Source organism: Podarcis erhardii (genome assembly GCF_964252035.2).
Source record: "Podarcis erhardii genome assembly, chromosome: 6".
Classification (NCBI taxonomy): domain Eukaryota; kingdom Metazoa; phylum Chordata; class Lepidosauria; order Squamata; family Lacertidae; genus Podarcis; species Podarcis erhardii.
Genome location: NC_138510.1, coordinates 77,863,010 through 77,885,327, shown reverse-complemented (window position 1 = coordinate 77,885,327; position 22,318 = coordinate 77,863,010). Strand labels below are relative to the sequence as shown.

General features: G+C 41.0%; 1 protein-coding gene across 3 annotated transcripts in view; it reads right to left on the bottom strand.

The window, feature by feature from the left end:
* Positions 1-22,318, bottom strand: part of SLC35A3 (solute carrier family 35 member A3) — a 29,745-nt gene that overhangs the window by 5,614 nt on the left and 1,813 nt on the right. Inside the window, exons 1-7 of one of the 3 annotated variants that reach the window (XM_081866115.1) lie at positions 17,058-17,468; positions 9,452-9,656; positions 8,508-8,662; positions 8,284-8,406; positions 4,843-5,014; positions 2,401-2,519; positions 1,414-1,547 (exon numbers count right to left, since the gene is read on the bottom strand). In XM_081866115.1, the coding sequence (XP_081722241.1) occupies positions 1,414-1,547; positions 2,401-2,519; positions 4,843-5,014; positions 8,284-8,406; positions 8,508-8,662; positions 9,452-9,656; positions 17,058-17,090 (941 nt within the window). In that variant the 5' untranslated portion in view covers positions 17,091-17,468. Of the gene's footprint in view, positions 1-1,413; positions 1,548-2,400; positions 2,520-4,842; positions 5,015-8,283; positions 8,407-8,507; positions 8,663-9,451; positions 9,657-16,876; positions 16,899-17,057; positions 17,469-22,318 lie in introns of those variants that run through there. The other 2 variants (XM_081866116.1, XM_081866117.1) reach the window with 2 other exon arrangements.

Here is a 22,318-nt window from a genome sequence, read left to right as displayed (position 1 = left end):
GTGACCATTACTCTTTGCATATGTTGATTTTAGCGGAAACGAAAAGTAGTATGTTTGGCTCAGAATAAACCCACTGAAATAAATAAATATTAAAAAATATTTCAGTTGCATGGTTAACAGCCATGCTTGGAGTTTTTCTTTTTCAAAAAAATAAATTAATAATAAACGAGGGGAGCAATTTTTATTGGAATCGCAACATGGAGGGAAATGAGTTGCGACATTTGCAGGAGCAGGGGGTTCATCATGTTGCTGGGGAGAGAAGGGTTGTATCTCCTCTCCCTGAAGGCTGTGGTCATGATAGGACTCACGTCCCCAGCAATTCGGTCTTAAATTTTAAAAAATGTGCATCACCAGGCTACACAAGAACTGCACAGTTTATGTCTAGCTTAACGCTAAGAACCGCGTAGTCAGTTTAATGAAGTCAATCAGTGCAATTCAGGCATAAAAACTGAGTCGGTCAAAAAAGAAGCATGTGAAAAGGTCCTGAAATAGTGACATAAGTGACCATAAATGTGCATTTAATAACCTTTGATAGTCTCCGACTAGAATCTATATTTTGTAATCCGCATGACAATCACTATTTTTTTTTAAAATATTTTTTATTAAGGATTTTCTTGTTTTACAGAAGTGTAGTGCCTCGTTTTTTTTTTCTTTCTTCTTCTTCTTCCATGTAACATTTTTACAAATCCGTTTCATTTGTTGAGGCATTAGGGGGAGAGGAAAACAGAAAGAAAAAAGAAAGGGGGGTGGGGAGAGGGAGGATGGATGGGGGTGGGGTCGGGTGGCGGTGTTTCTATTATGTTTAATGTATGTAGAGTTTGGTGTCAGCGTTGCTTGTGTTGTTCACTTGTGTTCCTTTGGTGGTGAGAGAGGTTGGGGTTGGCTTAGGGTGTGATTGTTTGCTTGTGATTGGCTGTGGTGATCTTTGTTTTCGTGTGTGAGTGAGGTGGGTGGGTGTTTTGGATCAGGTTAGCCATATTGATTTGTATGCTGTTGGTGGATTATTGTCGTTGTCCTGTTGGGCTGTGTATGTGATAAAGGGGAGCCATACCGGGGTGAAGGCGTCTTCTTCTGTTTGTCCCCGTGTCAGTTTCAGTTTATTAGTTAATTTTTCTAGTAGGGCTGTTTCCCATACTATTTGGTACCATTGGTCCATGCTTACTCCTGACAGGTCTCTCCAGTGTCTGGTTATGATGTTATAACATCTTCCAAGACAACAATGCCCATTTACACCACAAAGAACTTATAACCCACCTGCTCTCAGCAACCATGACAATCACTATTCTCCACGATAATGTACAAAGGCTGCATCCTATTGCAATGTATTTCGAGTGCATACTAACCTAAGCAGTTAAATTTACTTAAAATCAGTTGAGACACAAATTTCAAGTTATTTATATAACGTACTCTTACCTTGTAGGGACAAAATCTTGCAGCCAGAAGTATGAGATTAATGTTGACAGTATAATAGACAAAGATGTTGCAAATCCTTTTAAAATGTTGTCTGCATATTTTATAACAGCAGCTATAACAAGGCCTCCAAGCGCCTGACAAAACATTGAAAAGTAAGTTGTCATCATATTTGAAAACTTCTAAGGAGAGGCCTTCCTTACTATGCAAAGAAAATGGAAGACTGTCTTTTCAAAGACGGCACCTCCCCTATGGCTTTTGTAAGTATTGCATTAAATAGGTATTTGTAACACTAACATGTAGGGCAGGGGTCAGCAAACTTTTTTAGCTGGGGGCCAGTCCACTGTCCCTCAGACCTTGTGGGGGGCCGGACTATATTTTGGGGGAGAAGGACGAATTCCTATGCTCCACAAATAACCCAGAGATGCATTTTAAATAAAAGCACACATTCTGCTCATGTAAAAACACACTGATCCCCAGACTGTCTGCAGGCCGAATTTAGAAGGCGATTGGGCCGCATCCGGCGCCCGGGTCTTAGTTTGCCTACCCATGAGTAGGGTGAGGAAGTGCAAAATTATATCACATTAATAATAGGGCTGTCAACTGACTGAAGAGAACTTAGTTGATTAATTGGGGTTTTGTCAATTAAATCTGACTATGAATAATCTGAAGTAAAAAATGAAACTATTATAAGATGACACCTGCACTGTCTTAGAAGAGACATTATGCTTTGTGTTGGAAGTTTGATTTGGTGGTGGAATTTGCCATCATATGTATATTACAATTTAGGAAAAATAATGTCTGATTAATGGGGGGGGGGTGCTTTTTAATAAGTCAAAGTATTTTAAACTAGTAATTGAACTGAATAAAGATAACTGACCCTCCTCAATAAGAAGCAGCGGTACTTATCCCAGAAAACTGACATCTTTATCCTGCGAGAGAATATGTTCTGCTGGTTTTTTGAGTAAAATGTAACTCTGGATGCATTACCTGCAGAACGACGACTATCCAGGTGAGCTGGTTGTAACCTTGAAAAAATCCATTCTTCGATACAAGTTCCCCATCATAAATGTACACGCCCATCAAGCCAAATATGCTGCCAAAAAATCCTAAAAAAGACGAGACAGATTTTTTAAAGCACAGTGAAATGAACCTCAAAAATAAAAGAAGAAACTCTCTTAATTCACCTGCATGTAGAAACGCAGGTTGGTCCCCTCCTGCGTCAATTAATGTGCTCCACGTGGGGAATCCCGAATCATGTCCTGGTGCTTGCAACTAGTATAAAGCTCTGTTTGTTTACTGGCAGGTGCTGGTCATAGGTAAAAAGTAAACTGGCTGCCTCTCCTGTTCAAGGCCTTTGTTATGATTTTTTAATCCTTTTATCCTTAGCCACCAGACCAGAGTGGGAACTCTCTCGCCCAGGTCCACCAACCAAGCGTCACCCTATTGATTGCCCATGACTGGGCAGTTTGAGCTTTAGACTTGGTGGGCTGTTCTGCCCTGCAATGTGGCTGGCCATGGAATTTATGCCAGCTGGCCGCTGGAACATGACTGCTCGCCACCCTGGGCATGGTGTTCAGCCTGTGACGGTTGAAACTGGCACCCACCCGGAGCAGGATATTATGATATTTAAAGCCCTAAACAACATGCTCACAGCATATCTGTCAAAAGGAATGTCTTTCCCCTTAGATTTGAAAATGTATTTATTAAAGCAAGCTTTTAATTTGTGAGTCTGTCCCTTTTAAGAGTTTCCCCTTTTAAAAAGGCTATTTTGATCTGAAGCTACGAGTTCTTCATTTTGAGCCTATGTTTTTGCATTTTTATTAGCTGCAAACTATTTTATCGATCATTGCTTTTCTGTTTTATATACACGAAGGAGCGTCTTCATCCCCATCATTCTGCCCAGACACTGAGGTCCAGCGCTGAAGGCCTTCTAGCAGTTCCCTCACTGCAAGAAGTGAAGTTACAGGGAACCAGGCAGAGGGCCTTCTCATCAGTGGTGCCCTCCCATCAGATGTCAAAGAGATAAACAACTGTCTGACGTTTAGATGACATCTGAAGGCAGCCCTGTTTAGGGAAGTTTTTAATGACTGGTGTTTTAATGTATTTTTAATCTTTGTTGGAAGCTGCCGAGAGTGGCTGGAGAAACCCAGCGAGATGGGCAGGGTATTATTATTATTATTATTATTATTATTATTATTATTATTATTAGCTGCTTTGGGAGCAATTTGTTAGAGGAAAGCGGTGTGCCAATTGTTGCTTGTGAAGAAAGCTGGCGTATACAGTTTAAAATAAATAAACAGAATAAAAATCTGGGCCTCCCCACTTTTTAAGATCTGCTTTAAAATTCTCTGTCTTTCTCAGTGCATGGGCTCCAGAATGCCCAGGATGCTCGCATGGGGACAGTTCCAAGAATTTCAATATATATGCATTTTTCTGTGTCTGCTGAACCCTTGGAACCAAACCCCCTTGTAAGATGTAATCATACTGTAAATGCATTTCTATTTTCCTGTGCTTTAAAAAAAATTGCAGTTACATTTTACTGTGTAACCAATACTGGATTTTTCAATGCTGCCTTGAGTGCATTTAGGAGAAAGGCAATTAGCAAAATTAATAAGGATGGATTCAACTGCTAACATGAGGTCTCATAGCACAATTGTACAGTCAATTCAGATCTAACCTATGAACTGCAGAGGAGCTTTTCTACAGATTTCTATATCTCTACAAATATACATGCAATCATATTTTTAAAATGGCAGTCCATAATCCTGTAATCAGTTGTTGAGAAATGATATGTTTTGTTTTAAACAAAAGGAATTCATGCGTGTTTTTATTACACAATTCTATTACAGACCTGGGGGGAGGGATTTAAGTATTCATCAAGAAAATGTTTGTAGGATACATGATATTCCCAGTTTATTTTCAAAATAAAGGCATAGTATAAATAACTGCCACATTAGGATTATGCATTAAATTGGAAACATGCAGTCAAATTTAATCTAGTTCTAGTACAATACATGAGCCAGGATCCAAAGTCTTATCTTAGGTTTGCCCGTGAACTTGCGACACTTCAGACGGAGTGTTTGACTTTTTAATCTTTAAACAGAGGACCCTCGTGGAAAATGACAAAGCATTAAAAAATCCCCTAAAAGAGAATTTTAGTTGCACTGTGGTTTGAATCTCAGCCACTGTATTTAGCACCCATTAGATGATATCAAATCAAACAAAACAAGCTGACTCAGATGTTAAATGAACAACAATTGTATTCCGAACAGGATGCAGCATTTAGAGTTCCTGTTAGCAAAGTTAATGGCAAATTTGGCATATGCTTCTGTAACAATTTAATTACACAAAAGCATGTTGAGGTACTCTGATTAGATTCTGCTGGAAATCTGAATCTCCGTTCTGTCTTTTTCTCGAGACAAGACTCACCCAGCTGAATGTTCCTGATCCATACTGACTGTTTTGTTTCTTTCAAGATTTTCTCAAAATACACTCCAGCAAATCCACTTGAAAAGCAGGCTATAAGTACTGCCATCAGGCCCACAAACTGTGATCCTGCTGAGAGTTCTTTAGTGGCTGCTTCTTGTGAATCTGATGGCCACTAAAGGAAACAAGCAAAATAAAACATGTATATTAAAATCGTACAGCAAGTTGCCAAATATAATTTAACATAGCGCAGAAGTTTGTGCTTTGTTCTTGCTGACAGGAAACGAAAAGAGGCAATGAAATACCAGAAACATTTCTCATCCAGCTCTTGTTTAGTCCTTATTCACATCTTTATACCCATAAGCAGCTATTGATGGCATTCCAAGTTTGCAGTGAATCAAACTGTACTGACAATAGAATTGGGTTTTTAATAATTCCCTTTAAAAGTTGCATGCCTAGGCGTAAAGGTAAAGGGACCCCTGACCATTAGGTTGAGTCATGACCGACTCTGGGGTTGCGGCGCTCATCTCGCTTTATTGGCCGAGGGAGCCGGCGTACAACTTCCGGGTCATGTGGCCAGCATGATTAAGCCACTTCTGGCGAACCAGAGCAGCGCCCAGAAACGCCGTTTACCTTCCCGCCAGAGTGGTACCTATTTATCTACTTGCACTTTGACGTGCTTTCGAACTGCTAGGTTGGCAGGAGCAGGGACCAAACAACAGAAGCTCACCCTATTGCGGGGATTCGAACCGCCGACCTTCTGATCGGCAAGTCCTAGGCTCTGTGGTTTAACCCACAGCACCATCCGCGTTCCATGCCTAGGCATAGTCCTTCACATTTAAAAAATATAAATATTTCCGCCCAAATTAATGCCCACCATTTTGTTTGGGCAACTTTTAGGTTTGTGGCTCTAAACATATTCAGGCTGCCCTGATGTTTATGCAGAAGCCAGTCCCACGTATCTCAATGAGACAAACTCTCATATAAGTTTGCATGTGCTGGTAGTTCAAGGTTGCAACCCTGTGGACACTTAATTGCGAATTCCAAGAAAACATGCTTTGGACTGGGCTGCACATTTGCAAGGTTAAGCATGTTTAGCTGAGACTAAGCCTTACTGAATACAGAGAGCCATGTTTCCAAACAAACACAAACAGAATTGTGCTGTAATGCATGCTAATAAAAACATTAGTTCTTAACCCAGTCTTCTGAAGCATTTTGGGTTTCTCAGGTTTACTATTTTATTAAATGCTGTTTTTGTGTTATCTAACCAGGCAGAGGGCCTTCTCAGTAGTGGTGCCCTCCCTGTGGAATGCCCTCCCTTCAGATGTCAAGGAGATAAAAAAACTACACAAATTTTAGAAGATATCTGAAGCCAATCCTGTATTGGGATGTTTTTAATGTTTGATGTTTTACTATGTTTTATATATGCTGTAAGCCGCCCAGAGTTGCTGAGGAACCCCAGCCAGATGTGCAGGGAATAATAATAATAATAATAATAATAATAATAATAATAATAATAATAAACAACTAATCCAGCAAGTCCTTCAACAGATGTTGAACACTGGGAGCACTGAATTCTATGTTTTGTAAGTGGTGCCCCTAAAGAGCTAGGTACATTTACTGGTGACATGGCCTATATCTCGGGATCATATCCCAGAACAGCATGCATAAATTGAACATGTGAAATATGTTTAGGACAGTATTTATTCTGCTACTTCCTTCCAAAATAACAAGATTATTAAACAGTGCCCAAAAGAGTTGTGAAGATTTGGCCCATGTTGCTCTGCAGCCTCACCATCTGCTTATCAATGTTCAATTAATCAGGAGTTCAGTGCACCCAGAAGGTATATTTGATGAATGAATCACAAGCAGAGATCCAGGGAGGGATGTTTATTGACAAAAGAACTGATTGCAATTGTGTTCTATTTCTTTATTCTCTTTTGCCATTTAATATCCAATTATAGGGGGTGCGGGTGGCGCTGTGGGTTAAACCCCAGAGCCTAGGACTTGCCGATCAGAAGGTCGGCGGTTCGAATCCCGCGACAGGGTGAGCTCCCGTTGCTCGGTCCCAGCTCCTGCCAACCTAGCAGTTCGAAAGCACGTCAAAGTGCAAGTAGATAAATAGGTACTGCTCCGGCGGGAAGGTAAACGGCGTTTCCGTGCACTGCTCTGGTTCGCCAGAAGCGGCTTAGTCATGCTGGCCACATGACCCGGAAGCTGTACGCCGGCTCCCTCGGCCAATAAAGCGAGATGAGCGCCGCAACCCCAGAGTCGGTCACGACTGGACCTAATGGTCAGGGGTCCCTTTACCTTTACTATCCAATTATGGATTTTTTGACACGAACACAGAGAAAAGAGTTTGCCCAACTTCATTGCAACCAAGTTCAAACACATGAAATGGATCCCGAGGTTCTGTTGCACCTATTGATCTGCTTCACACAACATGCCAAGCCAAACGTTGGCTTAGGAAGACTGTGCAAATGTGCATGATCCCAGAAAGAAACACCATTATTAGTTGGGCTCAGTCCGTAGGCAACATGTCAAAACTATCCTTCATGTGTTCTTTTATAACAGTTTTTATCATCAGAATAGAGAACACACAATATATCTTGTTATGAGACTCCTTCCTGGCCAATCTTAAAACACCCTTCTGAACATGTTCCTAGAAGGTACCAATACATTTATTACCAAGCAAGTGCCCAAATATTTAAATGTTTTAAAGTCTCTTGGATCTTCTTTGATATTTTACTGGGGCTATGATTTTGTGTCTTGTACAGTGGTACCTCGGGTTACAGATGCTTCAGGTTACAGACTCCGCTAACCCAGAAATAGTACCTTGGGTTAAGAACTTTGCTTCAGGATGAGGACAGAAATCGCGTGGTGGCAGCGCTGTAGCAGCGGGAGGCCCCATTAGCTAAAGTAGTGCTTCAGGTTAAGAACAGTTTCAGGTTAAGAACAGACCTCCAGAATGAATTAAGTTCTTAACCCAAGGTACCACTGTACTCTGTATTGTCTCATTTCTCAGCTGACAGCATCTGAAGTCAATGGATAAACTGATCTGGGAATCAACATTTAATACGGATTCCACCCCTATTCTCTCATTTATACATATCAATAAAAAAACAATCCTCCCAGAACAGATTTAGGGGGCACAGAGGGAGAGAAGGAAGGGATGTTCCACGGTGCAGTCACTTCATTGGATACTACCAGTGCTTTTTTTCTGGGGAGATGCAGGGGTACGCATACCCCTAAACATTTTGTGAATCTAAGTTTGGCCTCATTGAGGAGCAGTATTTTAATATGAGTAGGATAATGAGAGTACCCCTAAACATATTTTTTTTGGGGGGGGGGAATCATCACTGGATACTACCCCAGGTATTAAGTAGTAAAGCAAATAAGATCTACACTTTTAATATTCAGGAGTATGTTTATGTTAATATTTACCTGTACAAATGCAACTCCAGCCATCAAAATCACTAATGAAAGCCATTGATACACACCTAATTTCTTACTGAGCATGGACACAGAAAATAACGCAGTGGTGAGAATTTTCAGCTGATACGTGACCTGAAAAGACCAAATCAAGGTGACTCTTGATTAATGACTCATTATTTGTGTGCACAATTTTAAAAACAAGCAACAGCAAACTCCTCAAAAGCATACCATACCTGGTAAGTGGCTGCATCTAGGTTTGACAAGGCAACATACAGGAGATTATTCTGTAGTGTGTAAATCCCAGAAGGAATAGCCAGTTTAAGTGTCTCCATAGGCTTATTAAGGATTTCATCATGCAACACTCTGTTCAGAGATCGTAAATTGCACTCTATGCAAAAAGAGAGGATAATAAATTCTTTGTAAGTTTAAAAACAGATTAGTGTGGCCTATTAATTATAATGAGCTTTTTTGCTAAAAACTTTTAGAGCTTTGTTTTTAAACATGACATTCCTAGGGAAAAATTTGCATAGCTATGTAGTTAATGTCCATTTACAGCAATGGGTTTACTGCGGCGTCTTCATTGCATAACTGTGCAAAGCTGACAATGGTTTGTCCCGATTAAGATATAGCAATATCTAGTTCTTGCTGATGAAGACATCTAACTCATCTCTTCAGCACTAGGAACACTGGCAGCAAAATGAAGAAGTTGTTGCTGTGTCCAAAATACAATTCTGTACATTTCTAATAGTTAATTTAGGTGGTGAGTGGCAACAGAATTGTAGCAAAAACAGGACCACCAAGAAACAAGAAGATTATAATTGTGGATGGGAAAACCTGAGTTTACAAGACGTGGATTTTTTTATTTTTTTTTTACACACACACAAACAAGATTAAGAGGTCAAACTGCTCCCCCCCCCAAAAAAAACCCCCAGCCCATTGAGGTCTGAGCATGCTCAGTAGTTGTGGAATACAGTTGGGGGAAACAAAAGACAGGTGGGAAGAAGAGTGGAATTTTCTTTTTTAGGAAGACGAGTTCCTGCAACACTGAACAGGAGCATTTCATTTAGGAGGGAGGATACAATGCAATATTTTGCTAAAGGTCCCACCTTGTATTGAAAAAAGTATTAACCGCCTCATAATAAACAAACAAACAAACAAATAAATAGCAGACACCTACTGCTGTCTTTGTAAACCAACAAAATACAGGCTGTGATCTTCAAAAGCTCAGCAATAACCACTGCAGTTGAAGATAGATAACGAGGTCCTTCTTCTTTCAGTGTCCTTGAATACCGCATAGTCAAAACCAAGCTAGTTGTCTGGAAGACCAAAATCCCCAAGGAAAGGTATTTTAAGTTGGTAGACATCGCTTGACTATCGCTTTCCTGGGGTGGGGGGGAGAACAGAAAACATATATATCAAATGTAATACAGGGACTACTGAGTAAAATAATATATTGAAGCCTGTTTAGGAATTGCTTTCAGTACAAAAAGAAGTCTCTGAAGTCAAGGAATAACGAACCAAGTTTTTTTAAATGAAACCACTGCATTACAGGTAGAACAAATGGTCTGTAGTGGCAGCGCTGAGCCAATGCAACAGAACAATACCTTGTTTTTGCTTACTTTGGCTGTTGCCACTTGCTTTAAGGACTATTGCTCAGTGGGTTTTTCTTTGAGCCGCCTGTCAATTCCCAATTAAAACTTCAAGCTACTCAAGAGCAGGAAGCATTTTGAAGACAGTTAAGAAAAACAAATGTGGCTTCTTAAACTATATACTCACAAATCAGCAGGTAGTTAAAAAACCACCCCATGTTACATGGTTTATTTTACAAATTAACTAACAGATGGGTGATTCTTATTTATAACCTGCCCTTCCACTTACTAAAGTAGTATTCAGTGCAGCCAACAACATTCATCATGCAATAAAACAATCAAAGTAGCACAGCAAGGAAGTAACAGGGTCCACTTCAAATGCCAATGCTAATACAAAGCCTGCTGGAATAAAACAGTCTGTGTGGCAGTGAAGAATTCCACTGCTGGTGAAAGCTATGGAAAAGACCAAGCACTGAATGTCAAAGCAGGAATAGGGAACCTAGACTACAGCTCCCATCATCCTTCCCTATGGGGCTGATGTGAGTTGTAGTCCGAGAACATTGGTCTGGCCACAGGTTCCCCATTTGAAAATGGGGCATAGCAAAAGCTGATTAGAAAGTCAGAACTGTGTAAAAAGCAACTCCAACCTACTCTTTTACACGCCTTTAGAATTTCATCATGATTTTTCAAGAGCTGGCGGCTATTCTTCTGTATCTGAAGGTTTCAGCACCTCTCCTTCCCCCACTGGAAGTCAAATTTACACACATACCATACCCTCCAACATTTCTCCACTGAAAATACACATGCCCTATTCCATCATCAGGGACGCGGGTGACGCTGTGGGTTAAACCACAGAGCCTAGGACTTGCCGATCAGAAGGTCAGCGGTTCAAATCTCCACGACGGGGTGAGCTCCCGTTGCTCAGTCCCTGCTCCTGCCAACCTAGCAGTTCGAAAGCACATCAAGTGCAAGTAGATAAATAGGTACCGCTCTGGCGGGAAGGTAAATGGCATTTCTGTGTGCTGCTCTGGTTCGCCAGAGGCTGCTGGCCACATGACCCGGAAGCTGTACGCCGGCTCCCTCGGCCAATAAAGCGAGATGAGCGTCGCAACCCCAGAGTCGGCCACGACTGGACCCAATGGTCAGGGGTCCCTTTACCTTTACCTTATTCCATCATCAATCATCTGTAGTAGTAGTAGTAGTATCATACCCCACCCATCTGACTGGGTTGCCCCAGCCACTTTGGGAGGCTTCCAACATATATGAAAACAAAATAAAACATTAAACTTTTTTTATTAAAAAAATCTCTATACAGGGCTACCTTCAGATATCTTCTAAAGGCTGTAAAGTTACTTACTGCTTGGGGGGGGGGGCACATAACCATACCCTCCATAAGGATGTCCTAAGGAAAAGTGGGACATTCCAGGATCAAATTAGAAAACTTCTGTAAATCCAGGACTGTCCCTGGAAAATAGGGACACTTTGAGGGTCTGACATACAACTTTACTAGAATGCTGTGTGCGCATGAATATTTGGGCCTGACGTTGTCTCATGTAGTTCCATACTAATAGGAGCATACTGTTAATAAAGCAGACTTTGGAGCGTACTCTCCTCCCAAATGTAGACTTTATTAGGGTTGCACAAGAGTTGCATCATGCCCTTAATACACAAGAAAGCTATACAAATTGTCAGAGCCAGGCTGGGGGCCATGGACAGCTATATCCAAATTTAATCTTCTGGAATCAATGAGGGAGAGGAATCCACTCTCAGGCTCGCCAAATAGGCCCCTCAGTCTGCTGAGGAAACTTCTACAGATTACTTGAAAGGTTGTCAAAGGCATCTATACTTTGACAATGACCTTGCTGGCATCCTGTTGCAGCAGAACAAAATTTAAGTTTCTCTGGGGATCAACGCAGGCCTTTGGAGACATGGTACACAAAGGAATGAAAAGACCTGCGATACTATCCTGGAAGGCCAGAAGCACTAACTTGGTTGCCAGTGCCAATTAGCTGGTGTTACAACTGCATGATCAGATCATAAAAGGAACCCACTCCCAATTAATTTCAATGGGTCTGATTTGAGTAGAATTTTGTTGGACACAACCCTCTTATCCCTGATTCAGGATACAAACACTTTGACTTTTGAGGGTTACATCTCCATCAGCAACTAGGTTATACTGCACTATTTTGCTTCTCTCTTAACTAGTACATTATTCAAACTTAATCTCTAATTTCACCAAGATAAAGACACCCCTGTTTTTCTTTACTTCTGCTTTCTATTTATCTTGGAATCTGATTGTTTTGTTTAAGGTACAGGGCAGATCTGGGTTACATGTCAGGATTTATCATCCCACAATAGAGAGCTATTGCTCTTTGGGGTGTAGCACCTGAGAGAAACTTATTCTGGCTGCCATCTCTATCTCAGAACAGAGCCTACACCTCTGACCTTACGGCTCTAATATCACATTTTTTTGTACTTAAAAAACAACAAAAAAAAACTTTTCTCATTCCACCCCCCCCCATTCATGTTTGATGAAGAGTTGTGCAGAACTCACAAGCTTGCCAAAAGGTTTTAATTATTTTAATTATTTTTCCAAATTATAACAAATCAAACCAAATTACTTAAATTTAATACAATTTCTTAAAATCAGGTTTCCTGCTCCTGTTGCCAACATATGTCCATAATTTCCCCTCCCATACCGCTTCCTTTCTTATTTTGTCTCCAGCTGACATCCTTCACTTGACATTAAACCAGCTTTTTTCACCTTACAAAGAGCAAGCTTGCCAAAATGTTGTGATATTTTCGTTGGCCCTCATAAAGGTATTTATGTATTTCTTTTTTTAAAATTGTATACTGCTGTATCATAAATATATATATAACAAAGCAGTTTACAGCAACATAAAGCCATACCATAAAGCCACAGGAAGTTATTATATAACTAATTATATGGTTAACATCGCATGAAGTTAGTCTCCAACATGGGGGCAATCACTCAGCAAATCAGTTTCTCAAATTTATATTTAAAATAACAATTTTGTTTGGCCCTTACAATTCCCCACCCCAACATCTTATCAAACTTTTCTCATTGTTGTTAGCCGCTCTGAGCCCGGCTTCGGCTGGGGAGGGCGGGATATAAATAAAATTTTATGAGGATGAGGATGATGATGATGATGAAAGTCTTCTGGGCTTGAGAGTGTCTACATATGTCTGAGAAGAAGAGAAAGGCCAGTTTTCAGGATATTGTGGGCGTGTGTGGGTGACAAGCTTTTTGGGAGGCCTGCGGGTGGCGCTGTCGGTTAAACCACAGAGTCTAGGACTTGCCGATCAAAAGGTCGGCAGTTCGAATCCCTGCGACGGGGTGAGCTCCCATTGCTCGGTCCTGCTCCTGCCAACCTAGCAGTTTGAAAGCACGTCAAAGTGCAAGTAGATAAATAGGTACCGCTCCAGCGGGAAGGTAAACGGCATTTCCATGCGCTGCTCTGGTTCGCCAGAAGCAGCTTAGTCATAATGGCACATGACCCGGAAGCTGTACTCTGGCTCCCTCGGCCAATAAAGCGAGATGAGCACTGCAAACCCAGAGTCGGTCATGACTGGACCTAATGGTCAGCGGTACCTTTACCTTTTAGCTACTTATTCACCCTCGATAAAACCTTCATGGGAAGAAACTCGGAGCGTGGAAAGAGAAGCTGCCATCTATCTCGGCTTTGCTCGTTCCTCCGTCAGGCCATTTGGCTCTTACCCCATTCCAGCTCTTTACCCCGTAACAGAGAGGGAAAGTTGCTTGCCGCCAGGAGAGGTTGGAAACGGGGACTAGCTAACCTTCTCCATTGCACTGGTCTCTCCCAGGCTAGGCGCCATGGTGCTTCCCTTTTGCCACGGTCCAGGACTGCCTCTCATAAGAGGATGAGAGAGATGCTCAGCAGAGGAGGCTGGTGCCTGCTCTGCCTCTATGGAGGGGATAGCTGGCATGAGCTGCAACGCTGCTTTTGCAATGATGCCAAAGTAAGAAAAAATAAAAGTCAGGAAAGAAGAGCCTCTCTGGGTACAAAGCCTTCAACGCTCTCTAAGGGGCTGGTTGCTGCTGGGTGCCATTTTGACAGGGAAGACAGGCCAACCTCCAGCCTTCTCAGTTTCCTCCTTCTCTGCCCCCAAGACAGGAAGGGGAAGAGCATGGATCTCACTGGACTTGTGTAGCTCCTCCGCTCTCAAGAGGGCAGCATTCCCTCCAATGTTTCTCCGATGAAAATAGGGACATTATTTTAGAAGACATCTGAAGGCAGCCCTGTTTAGGGAAGCTTTTAATGTTTGATGCATTACCGTATTTTAGTATTTTGTTGGAAGCCACCCAGAGTGGCTGGGGAGGCCCAGTCACAGATGGGCGGGGTATATTATTATTATTATTATTATTATTATTATTATTATTATTATTATTATCCCACCCAATTGACTGGGTTGCCCCAGCCACTGTGGGTGGCTTCCAACAAATATAAAAAACCTAGGAAAAAAAAAACATTTTTAAACTTCCCTTTACAGAGCTGCTTTCAGATGTCTTCTAGTGACTTATCTCCTTGGCTTGGGTGTGTGGAGGGTCGCATAAATTCACAGCCTCCAACATTTCTCCGATGGAAATAGAGACATCCTAAGGAAAAGCGGAACATTCCAGGATCAAATCAGAAACCTGGATGGCTTCTGTAAATCCAGATCTGTCCCTAGAAAATAAGGACACTTGGGAGGGTCTGGGGCTTGCAAAAAATGTTCCTCTGTGCGTTCTCCAATGGCCTCTTATCAGCAGTGGGGTGGGTGTATGGGAATCTATGACAGCCTTAGGAGAAGGCCTGAAACGATTTTGGCTGGTTAACATACGATACCCTTAAATGTGTCATGGGAGTGGGGATTACCAGTGTGTTTTTGCTCTTATTTTTATTATGCATTTTGTTTGTTTGTTTTCCAGTTGTATTTTTATGTTGCAAACTGCACTGTGATCTATGGCTGAAGGGCGGTATACAAATTAATTAATTAATTAATTAATTAATTAAATAATAGATGTTTGCCCAAGCTGTTCAACCCCTCAACCTGTCCTGTCCACACTGGCTTGGAGGGCAGGAAATTATGAAGACATGAAAAGGTCAGGTGCTAGCTCTTTCTTCAGCAAGCTCCTATTACCTGCTAGCCAGTCAAGGATCCTGAATAGCCTCTTATTTTAGTAACCCAGAGAAGAAATCCCAGATGCGATAAATGCCTCCCACTATTTGTACTTTCCGGAAGAAATTAAAATGCCTTTTCGATTCAACAAGCTTTCCCAGTTGGCTGAACAGATCTCTGCCAGGGGGGTCTGTTTTGTATTGTTTTTTAAATCCATCTTTTCTTATTTTTTTACACTGTTCTTAATGGTTTTTTACTAAGTTTTGTAAATTGATTTGAGATATATAAGTGAAACTCAGTATACTACTACTGTGGCACTTTAGGACAAAAAATATATATGTTATTTTAGGATGGCACCCAATACTTGTGCTTTTTCTAAGCAAATATTAAAATAATAAAGTTTTTTTTCAATCTGCTGCCCAGATAACCAGCAACTTTTTGCTTGACCAAAAGGTTTTTTTTAACTGATTAATATGTCGATCAACTGAATACTGCAATCTTAGTCAAATGTGAACTTAACATCCCACAATGCTTATTTCCAAATGACATTTCAGAGAAAAATATCTGATGGGTTCTTGCCTTGAGTTTTCCAGAGCAATGTGGATTTAGAGCTGAAAACCAAAGTTTGGGATAGAGGATTATACCACAAAGTGGTAGTAGCTGTCACTAAGACTAGAAGGAAGGAAGGGAGTTTACAGCTAGGTGACTTTCCATTGCGTCTGTGACCAATTTCACCTTTTCTTTACACCTTTTCTATTTTAGATGATGCCACATTTAGGAACCTAATGGATGCCTGGTACCCAAGAAGAGGATGATTTGGGAACAGACCCAGCCTTGATTTCAGTGTCAAATGAAAGCGGGAGAGCTCAGAAAGCGTTATTTCATGAAACTGTATGAGTTGCTTATGGAAACTTAGGTGAAGAAATGCTAATCTGACAAAAGGGAATGAGAACGACTATCTGTGGCTTTTTAAAAAAACGGTTCAAGGATTAGAAGAAATAGCTGTAAGGGAATAAGATAGGAATAAGCCCACAGGAAGGAGTTACAATATCGTAAGGCATCCTGACACTCTGGGAAGGGGCAAGGCATAAATGAATTTGTACATTTGTAACATTTCAATTCAAAGACAGATGTATTTCACATTGACCAGCATTTTGAGTTTTGCACAAATGTCCTGGAAGTGAAAAGAACACGTCTAACTGTTCTTAGAATTCTCCTGCACGCATTTTATATTTGTCTAACATCTGAATAACTAAACGAAATACAAGCCAGAAAGAAATAGCGATTTAAATTTTCATGAACTACCTTAACATACGAGCTGCTAACTATGGCCTAATAAACAAGTCCAACAGAAGACAGACGGCTGTTTCTCCTGAATGACAAGTTTCTCAACTTTTATGTCAAACCAGCTTCGGCTGGTGGCCCAGCTACACCCTTATCTGGACAGGGATAGGCCAACTACTGTTGTCTATGCTCTGATAACCTCAAGGTTAGATTATTGCAATGCGTTATGCGTAGAGATGCCTCTGAAGTTGGTTCGGAAACTTCAGCTGGTGCAGAATTCAGCAGCCAGGTTGCTCATCAGAGCAAGACGGATTGAGCGTATTACACTGATTCTGGTTCGACTGCACTGGCTACCAATTAGTTTCTGGGCCCAATTCAAAGTGCTGGTTTTTACCTATAATGCCTTAAATGGCTCAGGACTAATTCTGCATGTTCAAGTAGATTTTGGGCTTATGACAATCAGAGAGAAAAACAACTATGCCACATACAAACCACTTTTGAAACTAAGGGGATTTCCAAAAGTGGTTTGCAATATAGCATACACATCTATTATTTGAAGGCAGGGGGCAAAGATTTCTTTGACATACCTAATTCCTTTGGCATACCAGAAGTCGCTCTTTGGATCCTCACCCCCATTAAGAGTTCAGCCAACAAGAAAACCCCCAACATATTCAGCACTGTTATGTATTTTCTTAAGAGCATTCTTAATAATAACATATACGGTAGAAAATGGTTAAAAAAACCAAAAAACCATAGAGATATACTAACTTCAAGTATAATCTTCTCTCCATTATCTGCCATTTCAAAAACTGAAATGTTAGGCACATAGAATTATTCAGTCAACCTCGCTGAAGAACGACCCATCAGGTATCAGTTGGTAAGTTCCATGCCACATTTTCTTCCAAAGCAGTCTTAGAAGAAAGCATTAGATTTCCAAGTTTTGTGCAGCATCAGCTTGCTATATGCCAATTTTGCTTGCTGTCCTTCTTCAGCAAACACCAACCTTTGTAGCATATGCAAAATGATTTCATTTTCTTGTAGGGAAAACGTTTTTCTATGTCAAGAGGTGACTCCAAAAGACCGATTCCTCATGTGGACACTTAAGTACCTTGCACACAGAAAAGCACTTTCGATGCTATGCTGTACCTAACACCGCCTTTAAGACAAGTGACGTGTCAGAAATTGTGTAACTAGCAATATGCTACGCGTTCTACTGAAACGATAAACCACTCACTGTTAAGCACGCTGCAAAGCACAGCCTGTTTAGAGATATTTATTTAAATATCGTGATTCCTCTAGATAAGAAATCTCAGACTAAAGATCTTCAAAACAGAGACTGAATTCCACAAAGCACTTTATATACGCTAAATATTTACGAACATAGAAACTTTCAACATAAGGTTTAACCCTGCTATGTATCTGTGGAAATGGACAACTACAAAATGTTTCTAAGACGCAGGTTGATAATTTTATTTGCTCCTTTAGAACAGTGCATGGTGCATGAAAGACCAAAATGAATGGAGTTTTGCTGAGCAGCAGAGGATGTGGTGCATTTTTATTATATTCAGCAGTATAATTTTAGGGGTAAATATTAAATATCTATAACCTTGTCAAAAACAATGTAAGAAATACTTTACCAATGGTTTTTTGAAGGGGCGGATATGATGGCAAAAAGCAATGGGCTCAGGTTTTAACACAGGGGTTTTACGCTGGAAATCTTCCTATTTGTAGAAACTACTGGGCAACAGAACAAATTAGCCAAGGGAGACTTTTAGAAAACTAAGGCTGAAAGCCTGCAGCCTTGAACACACTTATGGCTAGTCCTACTGAACTCAACAGAACCTGTTCCTGAGCAGACATGCATAGGATTGCACTATGAACATTTAAGCCTTATGGAATAGAGGCATTAGGAATTAAAATAGGAACTGTGATTATTCAGATTAGAAGATAAAATCTTGAACATAAAGGTACTGAATTGATTTTAGAATGCTGTATTGTTTTACTGTTATTAGCCGCTCTGAGCCCCGCTTTGGCTGGGGAGGGTGGGATATAAATAAAATTATTTTTAATATTATATTATTATTATTATTATTATTATTATTATTATTATTATTATTACTGTGAGTGTGCTGCATGTGTTTGCCCACCTTACAATAATAGGCTAAATCTGGGCTGGCTGCAGCATTGACTGGGTCTTTGGCATAGTTTCAGCCCCTGGGCCCCTCCTACATCAGTTGAACACTCACCAATCCCCAATGGAGTTACCTAGTGGTGAACTGTATCATCAGTGTTCCCCTAACCCAGTGGTTTTCAACCAGGGTGCTGTGGCACCCTGGGGTGCCTTGACTGATGATCAGGGTGCTGCAGGCAACCCTGGCCTCTGTCCCTTTTCCCTTCCCTCCGTCCTCTGATGCTCTCTCGCGTCTCTGCCTCCCAAAAGTTTGTTGCTGCAGCCCTGGTTACAAGCTCCCCAGATGAATGGTGCCTCTGGGGCTGGCCAGGGGGTGCTTTCCAGGCCCCTGTGGGGCAATGTGAGGAGGTGTCTCTCTTTGGGGCGGGGGGGGGGGGGGCAGCTCAGAGACCAGGGGAAGCAGCAGTGGCTGCCCAGAGGACTCCCAAGGAGAGGAGGCTGGGGGAACACTCCACAAGGGAGGGTATTTGAAAAGGGGTGAGGAGGCTTCTGGCTCTGCAGGCAAGGGGTGACGTAACTGAGCTCCTGAGCCCCACAGGGGTGTTGCAGAAGGAATGTAGTTGGTCAAGGTAGCTGTGGACCCAACCTCGGGGCAGCTTGGAGCCACCATTTAAATTCCTCACAATGCTTCAGGGTATGAATAAAGGCGAGGGAGAAAGTTGTTGTTGCTGAACCTAAAGTAATACAAGTGGAGAGGGAGAGAGCCCCAGTTTTACAGAGGCAATTTGATGATTATAAGTTGTTGCCTTCTATGAGTGAATTCAGACAAAGTCAGATTTTGAGGATTGGAGCCCTGCTTGGACTGGAGAAGGAAAGTTGGATAGATCCCCTCATGCAGGGATTTACTGACCTTTGGGACCTGGACCTGGGTCAGGAGGAGATTGGAGTTGTGGGGACCTTCAGATTTGGAGGAATTTTGAAACACGTCCTGAAATATCTTTTGGATTTTAGTTTTAACTACGGAGATTTGGCTGACCTGTCGAGAAGGAATAAAAACATTGCTAGGTCGGAGCTTCCCCGAGATCTACTCTTCAGCATCAAAGGAAGGAAATTCAGAACAAGATCAGCAGAAGACAAAGTAAAGTGCATGTATAAATATGAAGAAGACATGCAGAAGGGACTTGGAAAGGAGTTAAGAGCCTCGGACAGAAGATCACCAGGTTGATGGACTATATGGAATTGACGGAAATGACTGGCAGAATCCGAGACCAGGGAGAAGAGACGGTGGAAGAAGATTGGAAAAAGTTTAAAGTTTATTTATAGAAATATTGTAAAATTAATGAGTGTTAGAAAAATGTTGGAATGAAATTATATGGCTTTAGTAGAAATGTTATAAGGAGTTAAGCATAAATAAGTATTATAGTATTAATGGAAAATAAGGTTAAAATAAGTCAAGATAATTATAAGACAGAAAATAGAGAAAGATGGAAAGGAATTGCTGAAACAATTAATAGAATTGGAATACAAAAAGGGAGGTGAGAGGAGGTCGAGGAAACAAGGGAATGAAGGATAAGACATTGAAATGGTATGATGTATGTTTTTAAACTGTTTTTGTTCTGTTTTGTTTAGTCTAATGTGTTAATGTTGTGTTGTGTATATTGTAATGTATTGTTTTTTCTTTCTTTTGCTTTTTCTTTTTTTCTTTTCTTTTTCTTCTTTCTTTTGTAAGGTTTAAAAGTAATAAATATTATTTAAAAAATAAAAAATAAAGGCTAGTCAGCACATGCACCAACTACATTGGCCTACACCAGGGGTCAGCAAACTTTTTCAGCAGGGGTCCGGTCCACTGTCCCTCAGACCTTGTGGGGGGCCAGATTATATATTGGGAAAAAATATGAACGAATTCCTAAGCCCCATAAATAGCCCAAAGATGCATTTTAAATAGAAGCACACTTTCTACTCATGTAAAAACACCAGGCAGGCCCTACAAAAAACCCAGAGATGCGTTATAAATAAAAGGGCACAATCTACTCATGTAAAAACACACTGATTCCCAGACCGTCTGCGGGCCGGATTTAGAAGGTGATTGGGCCGGATCTGGCCCCTGGTCTACACCCATCAATGTAAACATAGTTCTGTTTGTTCAAACCTCTCTCTAGTTCAGTATTTCCAACGTCAGACCTCACTCGCAAGTACTTTGCAGAGAATTACAACTTTCCCCTTCACATTGTCAAAAGTTGTTGAAGCAGGCCATAAAAGAAAATCGGGGGGGGGGGGGGCAGGGTATCCATTTCTTTGAGAACAGAACCCTTCACTTATTTAATTATTTCAAAAGCTTCTCCTAAACCAGACTGCATTTTTTAAAAAAAATTAAGACTGATATTCCAGTCTCATAGTGTGAAGGTAGTAGAAATCTAGTCAAGTTTATTATTCTGTCATGTTTGGCTTGTTTATCTGCCCTGCTGCTTGTCTGTTTCGATTGTGTAATTTTTTTAAAAAAGTTGTATAATCACTTAAAAACACGCAAACACAATTGTTAAGTGCCTTGAGCAATTTTTCAAGCAGAAAAGCAGGATTCGTGAAGGAATAAATACCCTCAGTTTTCCTGTTCTACTTGCTATCGCCTAACCTCACCCATCTTTGTTCCATACTACCTAAGCTAAATTGCAAGAGGATGGAAGTTGTGGTCCAAAACATCACATCAACGCACGCTTCCAGCAGTAGTAATACTCACGACGACTATCTAAAAAGCACCACACCAGCCATGAAAATAAAGATTTATTCACTGCTCAAAGCAGAAAAGGGTATCCCACCCATTTCAAGGTGTGACGCAAATCTCACACAGCTTAAGCTGTGATGCAACCTCATCCATAGTTATTTCAACAAAGCACTTGGCAAAGGTAGATGTGTTTTTCAAAGACTGATGACAGTAGCAGTGGTACTAACATTTGTAGGCAATTATTAGCTTGACTTTCAAATCAGGGGTGGGCAGAGTTCAGGCTTGCGAATCTATTTTGTCTCTTCCTAGAATCAAAAGATTACCAACCAGAGTCAGGTGCAAGAGACATAAAATGGTTGTTTGCATGCACAGGACTACTAGAAAAGAGCTTACTTTCTTTTGCACCAGAGTCCACTCCTAGTTACTTCAACTTTTCTTCATTTCAGCAGTCTAATTGAGCTGTAAAAGTCATTTTGCTGTTGCTATTGTTAAACAATCAGAGTTGGAAACCCACACAGATCTACTGCAACTTACACAGATTTGCCAGTAGATCCCAATATGCTCTCTGTCTACCTCACCCCTTCTTTAACAGTACAGTGGTACCTCGGGTTAAGAACTTAATTTGTTCCGAAGGTCTGTTCTTAACCTGAAACTGTTCTTAACCTGAAGCACCACTTTAGCTAATGGGGCCTCCACGCCACTGCCACCATGCCGCCAGAGCACGATTTCTGTTCTCATCCTGAAGGAAAGTTCTTAACCCAAGGTACTATTTCTGGGTTAGCGGAGTCTGTAACCTGAAGCGTATGTAACCTGAGGTACCACTGTACCACTGCCTTCCTTTTGTAAGCCACTGAGTCATTTCTTATCATCTTCTTTCACCCTCCTGTTATTTTTTCTAGTTCTTGGTCAACAATCAAAAATCAAATTCTACTTCTTAAGCCTTCAGTTCCCCTTCAATAGTAATTCTACAAAGACACAGATATTTTAGGATACTTTCCAAGATCACTGTCTCCCCCCGCCACCAAATTTCAATTACCAGGGAGGATATGAGAAACCTGTTTCACTATGCTTTTAATACTTCTGGAAATTGTACAACCTAATTGTGTGGGAAAACCTTTCAAAGAGGCAATGTAGAGTCAGGCTGTAACCTGTAAAACATGTTCAGCCTCCTCTATTCCT